Source organism: Capra hircus, chromosome 9 (genome assembly GCF_001704415.2).
Source record: "Capra hircus breed San Clemente chromosome 9, ASM170441v1, whole genome shotgun sequence".
NCBI classification, from domain to species: Eukaryota; Metazoa; Chordata; class Mammalia; order Artiodactyla; family Bovidae; genus Capra; species Capra hircus.
The window spans coordinates 40,033,292-40,045,302 of NC_030816.1; the positions used below are offsets into that span (position 1 = coordinate 40,033,292).

The following is a 12,011-nucleotide window of genomic DNA, read 5'->3' on the forward strand; positions in this document are numbered from 1 at the left end:
TGCTAAACTTACTGTGAAACTTTCCTCTTCACTGCCAACCCTAAACTAAAATATTCATTGCATGTCCTTTCAAAACTCCTGGGTGAAACCCCACATCTTCCTAAAAGAGTGTGGAAGTAATGCTAATAAACACCAAACTGAATTTGTAGATAGTTATAAACAATTCCAGCTTCGATACATGAAAATTTCCATGGCACCCTAGGAATCTCAGAATCGGCCATTGGACTAAGAGGAGATGAGAACAGGAACTATTAAGCTCTATTTCTGAGCGGAGTAAAGATGCCATAGGAATGAGTGAGACTGTCTCTCCCAATCTGACAACTCCTGTGTCCAGTTTCTTCCTCTGAATGTGAAAGAGCCGCTCAGGGGAACCAAGGCGTCACCACCAGTCTACCCTGCATGGCTGGTTTACCTGACAGGGCTGTGGTGCCAGCTGGCTGATAAATTACAGTTCAGCATAAATCACTATCTTAAAGGAAACCAAATGCTTCCCATAAATTGCCAGAGTGCAGCCGATAAGCTTTATTGGACATTTTTGACTGGGGAGCCTCAGAAATGTCAGAACTACTGAACGAAAAAAAAATTTGACAGGAGGTGATGATATAGTAAGTTCTCGTGGGAAGGTGGGAGGATTATTTTCAGCTGAAATACAGCAGTGAGTTTTGAAATGGTTACTGTCATCAAATATTCATCTAGCATCTCTAGCTATAGGCAGACTTTTAAAGTCAGTAATTGAAAATCATGCTCGGAAGCATAAATAACTCTTTTACATATTGCTATGCAAAGGCTAGAATGGAGTTAATTAGCATGGCTCAAAGAAATGAAGGGGCAGAGTAGTAATAGAAGTATTGTATCAGCTAAATAAGCTTTAAGACAGTCTTTGAAAAATCTTTCTTAAAAGGATGACATTTTTATACATTTCACAAGCACAAAGTCCTTACTATGTTCCATGAATTATTCTTAGTGATTTACATTATTAATTCATTTAATCTTCATAACAACACTATGAGGCAGGTAATAATACCTCTTTCACAGATAAGAAACCTGATGGTACAAGAGCAGGCATTTTCAGAATCTATTACCATGAATATAACAATGCCATTTGTCCTCCTGCTTAAAAAATAAAACAAACGAACAAAAAAACCTGAAACAAAGGCAAAAAATGATCATCTAAGATCTCAAAAATCTATGCTAGAGGGGGAAAAAACATCACAAAGTCCACATTAATTATATATTTAGATTGTGGATAATCTCAAAATCAAAGTATCTTTGAAAAATAATACACATTAGCATAATAACATGAGATAGTGATAAGAAATGCCTGAAATCATGCTTCAAAAACATTTATCTTTGCAATAATTAAGTTTGGAGAGAGAAAGTAGATTTTAATTATGATAATCTTAGAACATTTATGTGAAACTCTCATAACTTTTCTCCCTTTTAATATACCTTAAATGCCAAATAAATGTATTTTGAAATTTCATTTGTAGTGGAACAGGAGAATATATTAAAATAATTGCCTTATAATGTTTCTTTACTCATTTTCCAAATATAGAGCCACAATTCACATTCTTATGACTGAATCAGTGTTTGCATTTCAGATATCTATTGACAGAGAATAAATCTTGCCAGGGAAAGAGCAGCTGTAAACTGAAATTTGGCAAAGAATTAAGGGCTCAGCTCTGAAACAATTGGGATGCTGCACAATTTCACAGGATCATTCAGCTGGGCTTGAAACATTCAAGCTTAAAGAAAACAGCATGCTAAATATTTAAGGCAACACTTGGCACAAGATACCAAATGTTTTGGAACCAATATGTTAGGAATCCTTAAAAGCAGAAACAAATACTCCAACATTTGGCAAGAAATAAAGGCCTATTAATCAACAAGTCATTGTATTGTATTCTGAAAGGAACTTCCCACTCAACTCTCAAGATGGAAATCTGTAAAAGACCTCAACTCTTTAAGTGTGAAGGCATAAGCAGCCACGGAACACAGCTGCAAGGCCACAGGGCCATAGGATAAAGCCAGTAATCATAAACCAGGGAGGAGGTGACTCAAAGACTATTATGCACAGTCTCTGAACTAGGGTGGGGAGCAGACATATCCCCGCAAATGGCTTCCTTGGCATCAAACTTCTGCAAATTAGCAAACTACCAACTTAGAGCAGTGCCCTGCCATTCCTTGGGAAACAAGGAAGGAAAAACATATTCCTAAAACTTCCTAAAATACTAAACAAACAAGCAAACAAAACATAAGACAGGAGCCACATTTTCCATTTGAGGGTATACATGTTTGAAGGTTATCCTAAAATTGGGAAAGGTCTTCCATAGAAGCAATAATGCCACCTTGAAATTCACAAGTGAGTGCAGAGGGTAACTTGTGACCTGGCTTTGGCAAGGCAACCCCAATACCCTTTCCTCTGGGGAACTCCTTAAACCTGCACTGTCCAATGTAATAGCCACTAGCTATATGTGGCTACTGAGTAAAACCTGGGCAGTCCAAGTTGAGATGGGCTCTAAATGGAAAATGTACACTGGATGTCAAAGACATAAAATTAAATAAAAGAATGCAAAAATATCTCAACATTTTTATACTGATTACATGTCAAAATGATAACATCTAGGGTATATTGGGTTAAATATATTGTTAAAATTCTTTTTACTAGTTTCCTTTCACTTAAAAAAAAATGTGTCTGCTTGAAAAGATTAAATGATATATATACTTCATGCTATGGTTTTACAGGACCATCTACAAGTTCCCTGGGGATATGCTCCTCATGTCTTTCCACATGAACCATATAAGGGTTTTAGGCACCCCATCAGGCTGCTGATGAGTCTGGCTGTTCTTAATTCTCACAGGGCCCAGCCCCTCTCAGGTACAACACAGGAAGCCCCAGACTCCCTGAGTAAGAAATTGCTTTTTAGTGATGCCAGGGAGCAACCATCTGATTGGCCAAATGTAGCATCCAATACCAGGGAGATAAATAAATGAGATCTTAAGGAACAGAACTATTCATGACTTTAAATCCTTAACTTTCATTCTGAAATTGATGATAAAAATTAAAAAATCAAATGCAGAGCATGAAGTTCATAACATGGCACAGCTCATTCACAGGGAAGCACTGCATTATCACAAACCACTACTTCAAGCTCACAGAGAACATTTTTGATCACAGAAATCTCTGAGTCTCATTTTCATAGCATCAATTTTGACTGAGGTCACTCAGTTTCTAATATATAAATTCCAGAATGGTTATCTGGCTTTTAAATATCTGAAATTCAAATTTAAAAATTCAAGTCAGTTTCCATATCAATGTTTACTTAGCATTTAGATACGCAAATTTATGCAAGTAGTTTTCAAGTAAGGTTACCAATAAGGTGTCGCATACCTGTATATCAAATACAGTCAAATACTGTAGAAATCCTCACTTCCTAAATAGATTACACCAAAAAGAAAAGGACTGGACAAAAAAAACCTAACAGAACTAGGATTATGCGTGATTATCTCAGTTTAGTCTATTGATACACTGTGCCCTAATCACTTCCATTCTACAGTCAAACTATTTTAGTACAAATTAAATACATTAATATTAAAAGGACTCTATTTATTTAAGTGGTGCTTAGTTGCTAAGTCACGTCAGACTCTTTGAGACCCCACTGACTATAAGCTGCCAGGCTCTTCTGTCCATGGGATTTCCCAGAATCCCATGAATACTGCAGTGGGCTGCCATTTCCTTCTCCAGGGTATCTTCTTGACCCAAGGATAGAACCCGCGTCTCTAGGTATCTTGCACGGGCAGGCAGATTCTTTACCACTAGCACCAACTGGGAAGTGGACAGGCTGTTTTAAAAAAAAAAACCACCAAGGAACTTAAATTTATTTTTAATGGAACACTTTACAATTTGTAAATACTTCTAAATTAATGCTAACAATAGTAAGGGTCAAAATAATACACAAAGAAGATGCAGTATGCTTAGTAAATGACCAAGAAATAATGAAGACTACGCAGAAAGGAATGTATTTATAAATGGATAATCTTATTTCATTCCTTTCTTCCTTTATTCACTCAAACATTATCTGTGCTATAAAAGATTAAATGATACATATACTATCCTGTGCCAGGTATTATACCAGGTTCTGGAGATAAGATGATGAACACTTTAGCAGCCTTCACAGAACCCTCAGTTTTGTGAGGTAGTTAAACTTTAATCAAATAAGCTAGCCTCTCTGATGAAGTAATGCTGGAGCTGCAGGCTGAAGGATGAGAACAAGTTACCAGGGCAAAAGGGGAGAGCAGAGCTTCACAGGCAGAGGAACAGCAAGTGCTCTGATCCTTTGGCAGGAGGGAGCAAGGCCCTGACACCGAGTCTATAGAACACACACGGCTGGAACCCTGAGGACAAGCACAGGCCCAGAGCAGGATCTGAAGCTCAGAAAGAGGTCTTGGCTAGAGGTGCAAAACTCATCTGGATGGAGAGAAAGACAGAAGTACAGCTGCGTCTCCAGAACACACTTGAGAGACAACAGTCAAAAGCGGCTGAGAAGGTAAGAAAGACAGGATTCAAAACACACAAGCAGGGCTGGGCTCAGCTGCGAGAAAGGATTCCTTTTTGAGTAGCAGGAGGGAAGGAATAGGTGAAGCAGAAACACGCATTAAAACCTAGGGCATTTTATTTTTTTGCTTGCTGAATCTAAACATTCAGTGGAACCAACCTCCACTGGACAATGTAGGCATGAAAACACAGATATTTGGGATCATCTGGGTTGGGGTTTTGTCAGGCAAATGCAGAGAGCAAGAGAAATTAAGGATTTAAAAGAGCGATAGATTCTAAACTGGTTAAGAAGGGAAATGAGAGAAGGAAAATATTGATGGATTTGGTGGAGTGGCCCAGCCACTAAATGAGACGCTGCAATGAGGTCAAAGTACCACCATGGTGAGGGTAGGTAAATCAGGAAGCTAGAAGGTCCTGGTAAGAATAAAAAGGCGGATGCAGTGGTTTCAGAAACTGAGTAACTTCTGGGGATGCAAGATCCATAGCGTGACCGCACAAGTACGTGGCTCAATGAGGGAGAAGGCCACACGCAGGTAGAAGGTCCAAGGCCATCAAGTCAGGCAGATCCTCCATGTGAATACGGAGGGCACCAGGAAGGAGTAAAGGGTTTGCGGTGAGAGGAGACTGTCGGCCCAACGCCAAGCGCACAGTGAACGAGAGGAAGTCACCCTGCTGGCGTGGGGAGGAGGAGAGGATGCAAGAGTTGAAGAGCACCGTCGTTTTCTCAGACAACCAATATAAGGAGTAAAGACTGAGAAGCAAAACTATGCCCTGGGTTGACAACAAGCTCTTTACCCATCCCTGAAGTACATGAGAACTGAGAAAATAAGGCCACCACTTGAGACAGCTACAAAACAAGTGGTGTCCCAGACAAAGACGGGGCCCAGTGAAGGCAGGAGGTGCCCAAAGCTTCAAAGGGTGAGGGAGATGACACAGCGGAGCACAAACAAGACCCCGGGGCAACAGCTCCACAGGGCACAGGGAAAGTTAGAAAGGGGGAAAGGAAGGTCTGTGTTGCAGCAGAGAAGGACAGTCCATCGCAGAGATGATGGTGCTATGGAGGACAGATGGCAGAGGGATCAGTTTGTCAGAGATGGCAAATTTAAAGCAAAAAATAATTTAGAGAAGAATCCACATGGATCGTGGTAGCCAGAAATAAAGCACTTTGCTTAGTGGTGGCAGACCGATACCATGGTCTCCTTCCATGTGCTATATTGGCTGGATGCCAGATCTAGAGCAGGGTTTCTCAACCCCAGGGAAATGGACATTCTGACATTTTTTGCTATGGGCATTATCCTGCACACTGTAAGATGTTTAGAAGGATCCCTGGCCTCTACTCACTAGATGCCGATAGCACCTCCAAGCCTGGTGCCAACCAAAAATGACATCAGAGAGAAGATCTAAATAGATACTTCTTCAAAGAACACATACAGATGGCCAAGAGGCACATGAAAAGATGTTCACTACTGGTAATTATCAGAGAAATGCAAATCAAAACTACAATGAGATATCACCTTACACTAGCCAGAATGACTACCATAAGAAAAATCCACAAACAAAAAATACTGGAGAGGGTGTGGAGAAAAGGCAACCCCTCTAAAATTGTTGGTGTGAATATAAACTGGTACAGAACACTATAGAGCACAGTATGGAAGGTTCCTTAAAAAACTAAAAACAGAGCTACCATATGCCCCTGCAATCCCACTCCTGGGCATATACCTGGAAAAAAACATGATCAGAAAGGATACATGCACCCCAATGTTCACTGCAGCACAGATTACAACAGCCAAAACATGGAAGCAATCTAAATATCCATCAACAGAGGAATGGATAAAGAAGGAAGGAAAAACATATTCCTAAAGCTTCCTAAAATATTAAACAAGCAAACAAAACATAAGACTGGAGCCACATTTTCCAAGGGTGTACAGGTTTGAAGGTCATTCTAAAATTGGGAAAGGTCTTCCATGGAAGCAAAATTGCCACCTCAAAATTTACAAGTGAGAGTAGAGGGTGACCTGGCTTAGGCAAGGCAACCCCAATACTCTTTCCTCTGGGGAACTCCTTAAACCTGCACTGTCCAATATAATAGCCACTAGCTACATGTGGCTACTGAGTAAAACATGGGCAGTCCAAATTGAGATGGGCTCTAAGTGGATGTCAAAGACACAGTATGAAGTAAAAGAATGCAAAAACATCTCATTAATATTTTTATACTGACTACATGTCGAATGATATGTGGTTTTCTGATTATTTATTACATCATATATCTTTATGGATGTATACTGTTAGTTTGAGGGAGGTTAGCATCCTAAATAAAGGAAAGATAAAAAGGATAAAAAAGATAAAAGGTACTCTTTGAAATACTTAACCATTAAACATATCTAAGTTTGGGCAGGAACTACATCTTAATGGTTAACCCTTGTGCTACCAAACTAAATTCACACACACTCACAGACTGGTTTGCTTTAATTCCTTCAATACCTGTTGAGTCCCTCCCCTGTGCTCGGTCCTAGACACTGCAGTAGGAGGATTTCAAGTCACACAAGGCTCACTACCTCAAGCCAAGAGGTATCCTGCAGTGCCCACCTGAGGAAGCGTTCAGACGGCATGCTCCAGCTGGGTTCCTCAGGGTCTCAGCCTTAGAAGGTTGCAGAGGAGTCGGCAAGCATTCCAGCTAAATGAAAAAACAAGAAAGAAAAGCACAGTAACTTACATGTAAAAATAGAAAAAAAAAAAAACAAACATACTCTGGGTCTTCATGATGCTAATACTTTAGAATCTTGAAGAATTTTATAGACAAGATACAACAATCTGACTGAATGCTCTTGTGATAGCCAATGTTTCAGAATGCTTGTAAGTTTTAAAGTTTTTTCAGCTTATTAGAATTTCAGGGACTAAAAATTAAAATTTGAGAACCAAAAATAGCTAAAGAGTTACATTAAAAATTAAAACAGATGGCCAGAGGGAAAAATTAAGATTTGAAAAAATAGTTACGATTTATGTCAGAGAACATTTTACCTATGTTCTCTTCTAGGAGCTTTATGGTATCACGTCTTATACTTAGGGGCTTCCCTGGTGGCTCAAATGGTAAATAATCTGCCTGCAATGCAGGAGACCCAGGTTTAATCCCTGGGTTGGGAAGACCCCCTGGAGAAGGAAAAGGCAACCCACTCCAGTAGTCTTGCCTGGAGAATTCCATGGACACAGTCTTTAAACCCATTCTGAGTTTCTTTTTGTTTATGGTGTGAGGGAGTGTTTTAACTTCACTGATATACACGTGGCAGTCCAGCTTTCCAAACAACACCCACTATAGAAATGAAAGCAAAAACAAACATATGAGACCTAATCAAACAATCTTTTGCACAGCAAACAAAACCATAAACAAAATGAAAAGACAACCTTCAGACTAACAGAAAATATTAATATTTGCAAACAATGTGACAAGGGCTTAATTTCCAAAATACATGAACAGTTCATACAGTTCAATATCAAAAAGACAACCAACCAATCCAAAATGGGCAGAAACTGCCAGTTTTTCAAAGAAGATACACAGATGGCCAACAGAGACATGAGACATGCTCAACGGGGCTAATCATTAGAGTAATGCAAACCAAAACTGCAATGAGGCACCTGACACCTCACACCTGTCAGAGGGGACGCCATCAGAAGGTCTACAAATAATGTACGCTAGAGAGAGTGTGGAGAAAAGAGAACACTTCTAGACCATTGGTGGGAATGTAAATTGGTGCAGCCACTATGCAAAACAGCATGGCGATTCCTTAAAACACTAAAACTTTAATTCAAAAAGATACATGTACCCCAATGTTCATAGCAGCACTACTTATATCAGTTAAGACATGAAAGCAACTTGAGGGTCCATCAACACATGAATGGATAAATAAGATGTAGTGTGTGTGTGTGTGTGTGTGTGTGTGTGTGTGTGTATATAAAAGAATATTACTCAGCCATAAAAAAGAAAAACATTTTGTCATTTGCAGCATCATGGACGGACTTTGAGATCACCATACTAAGTAAAGTCAGAGAAAGACAAATATTCTATGATATCACTTATAAGTAGAATCTAAAAAAATAATATGCATGAATTTATTTACAAAATATAAACAGGTTCACACAGACACAGAAAACAAGCTTATGATTACCAAAGTGGAAGTGGGGATAAATTAGGAGCATGGAATTAACAGATATACACAACTATATACAAAATAGATAAACAATGATTTACAACATAGAACAAGGAATTATATTCAGTATCTTATAATACTTATAACTCAGAGAAAGAAAATATAAAAAAACAGATTTACATATATAAACACTGAATCCATGACTATGTTTTACAACTCTCATTAGAAGGTCTAGCTGCCATTTTCTAATACACTCAAGTATCAAAATTAATTCCAGTTTGAATCATCTTAAACAGGCTCTCTTCTAAGTTTCATTTTGAAAAGCAAAAACATTATAAAAACACATGACAGAAACATGTAAAGATGTGCCTATTTCTGCTAGTTTTATAAAAGAGAGCCCTATGATTTCCAATCTAAAATATAGTATTTGTTACACCGTATCCAAACCTTCAAACTATATTAATTCACATAAATATAGCAGAATTTGCTGAGGATTCATTTCACTGTTGTCAAACATCAGGTTGTTTTAAACATTTCATACATTCATACTTACTTCTTGCTTTTTTAATTACTGAAAATAGTATACCTATACTTTTCATTTATTTCTAAGTTTTGACAAATCTAAAAATGAGCATCATTTTCAATTATTTAACTGCAACTGAGCAATAAAGAGGATCAGAATAATTCACGACACGTTGTTTAACTAGCTTAGAGACTTTCCTAGCAACCTATCACTGCTACATATTCCCTTCATAAACTAAGTTATAAACTCCAAGTTCTTATTGCCTAACACAAAAACTACAGAGATGGACACTTTAAGATGGCGTAGGAATATTTATTATTATTAGAGAGACATGAAAAAAACTTAATCTTTCTGAAACTCTAATACTTTAAAAAGCTCCCAATAACTAGGTGAATATAGAATACTAATCCTAAAAATTACAATAATCCAAAATTAAAGGACACACTTTACTGTATTTTTCAGACATTCCAAATACAGCAATTAAAAATCTCAAGATAACTTCCTTTATTGTTTGGAGACCAACTCACTAAATTAGTTCTCTTCAGAAATTATCTAATTACAATCTGTTCCATTCTACAATGTTCAGTGAAATGAACACCACTTTAAAGGCTGGGAGTTAAAATGAGTTAAAGCATGAATCAATCCCTGAAAATTACTGTTATTTAGTATTCACTAATATTTCTTATATTTTACTACATATAGTTTATAGTATCATTAGATTGCATAGGATAATTTAATTCTGATTATTTCACAAATTGGTATATTTTTAATACCACTAAATTAGTATATTTTAATACAAATACATCATCACATGGTGTGCAATAAATGATATTAGATATCCCTTTAGTTTGAAAGGTAAACATTCAAGGTACCCCACTGGTATACTTTCCTGCATGGAACATCATTCCTGAAGGTAACAAGGATGCTTGCCCTTCCAGAAGGTGAAAACATCTAAGCTCTCCCTCCGAACAAAAAGGACGTGGAGATGACTTAATTCTAACAGGAAAGGTCCAACATGTGATTAGAGCAGTTTACCAACTGAATAGAAATTTAGGCCAAAGAACACAACTGTCCCGTTCCTACAAAACCCTGCAACTCTTTTAATCTATAGAAGAAAATCATTCAGGCTTTATTCCTGAGATCATAATGGTAAAGCCTCTCTATTAAATATCTGCTATTTTGTTTTAACTTAAAATTATAAATAATAATCACTTTACCTACTCAATTCAGTTGCTGAGTCGTGTCCAACTCTGCAACCTCATGAATCGTAGCACGCCAGGCTTCCCTGTCCATCACCAATTCCCAGAGCTTACTCAAACTCATATCCATCGAGTCAATGATGCCATCCAACCATCTCATCCTCTGTCATTCCCTTTCCTTCCACCTTCAATCTTTCTCAGCATCAGGGAAAGTTTGTTGATCAAAATCACCCCCAAGAAAAAGAAATGCAAAAAGGCAAAATGGTTGTATAGCTGAGAAAAGAAGAGAAGCGAAAAGCAAAAAAGAAAAGGAAAGATATACCCATTTGAATGCAGAGTTCCAAAGAATAGCAAGGGGAGATAAGAAAGCCTTCCTCAGTGATCAATGCAAAGAAATAGAGGAAAACAACAGAATGGGAAAGACTAGAGATCTCTTCAAGAAAATTAGAGACACCAAGGGAATATATCATGCAAAGATGGGCTCCATAAAGGACAGAAATGAAATGGACCTAACAGAAGCAGAAGATATTAAGAGGTGGCAACAATACACAGAACTATACAGAAAAGATCTTCATGACCCAGATAACCACAATGGTGTGATCACTCACCTAGAGCCAGATATCCTGGAATGTGAAGTCAAGTGGGCCTTAGGAAGCATCACTATGAACAAAGCTAGTGGAGGTGATGTAATTCCAGTTGCGCTATTTCAAATCCTACAAGATGATGCTGTGAAAGTGCTGCACTCAATATGCCAGCAAATTTGAAAAACTCAGCAGTGGCCACAGGACTGGAAAAGGTCAGTTTTCATTCCAATCCCAAAGAAAGGCAATGCCAAAGAATGCTCAAACTTTGCCTACTACCACAGCCAAATGCTTTATTTGATTGCTCTTACAATAAGGGGTACTTCATATGCATGATCCCATTTAATACTCATAATAACCTAATGTGGATGATATCATTTTCATTTTACTGATAAAAGAACCCAGGGATATAAGTAATTCACAAAAGGCACAGGACTAGAAATTGGTAGTCTCAGGGATCAAAACCGTTTGACTCCAAAGTTTGTACTCTTAATTATTCTGCTCTAATTCCAAGTTTTATAATAAACCATAAAACTACAACTTTTGAAGTCACACTAAAATCAAAATATACAGATTATATGAAAATTACAAAAGAAATAGAGTCAGTAAGATCTCAATATGTGAACTGTGGACTTCCTGATGTTCAAGCTGGTTTTAGAAAAGGCAGAGGAACCAGAGATCAAATTGCCAACATCCGCTGGATCATCGAAAAACCAAGAGAGTTCCAGAAAAACATCTATTTCTGCTTTATTGACTATGCCAAAGCCTTTGACTGTGTGGATCACAAGAAACTGTGGAAAATTCTGAGAGAGATGGGAATACCAGACCACCTGACCTGCCTCTTGAGAAATCTCTATGCAGGTCAGGAAGCAGCAGTTAGAACTGGACATGGAACAACAGACTGATTTCAAATAGGAAAAGGAGTAGGTCAAGGCTGTATATTGTCACCCTGCTTATTTAACTTCTCTGCAGAGTACATCATGAGAAAGGCTGGACTGGAAGAAGCACAAA

At 37.9% G+C, this 12,011-nt stretch overlaps 1 protein-coding gene across 2 annotated transcripts in view; it reads right to left on the reverse strand.

Moving 5' to 3' along the window:
* KLHL32 (kelch like family member 32) overlaps nucleotides 1-12,011 on the reverse strand; it is a 216,473-nt gene that overhangs the window by 171,071 nt on the left and 33,391 nt on the right. For both annotated transcript variants that reach the window (XM_013966475.2, XM_005684660.3), the window contains exon 2: nucleotides 7,142-7,229. In XM_013966475.2, coding sequence (XP_013821929.1) covers nucleotides 7,142-7,164 — 23 coding nt within the window. In that variant the 5' untranslated portion in view covers nucleotides 7,165-7,229. The remainder of the gene's footprint in view (nucleotides 1-7,141; nucleotides 7,230-12,011) is intronic.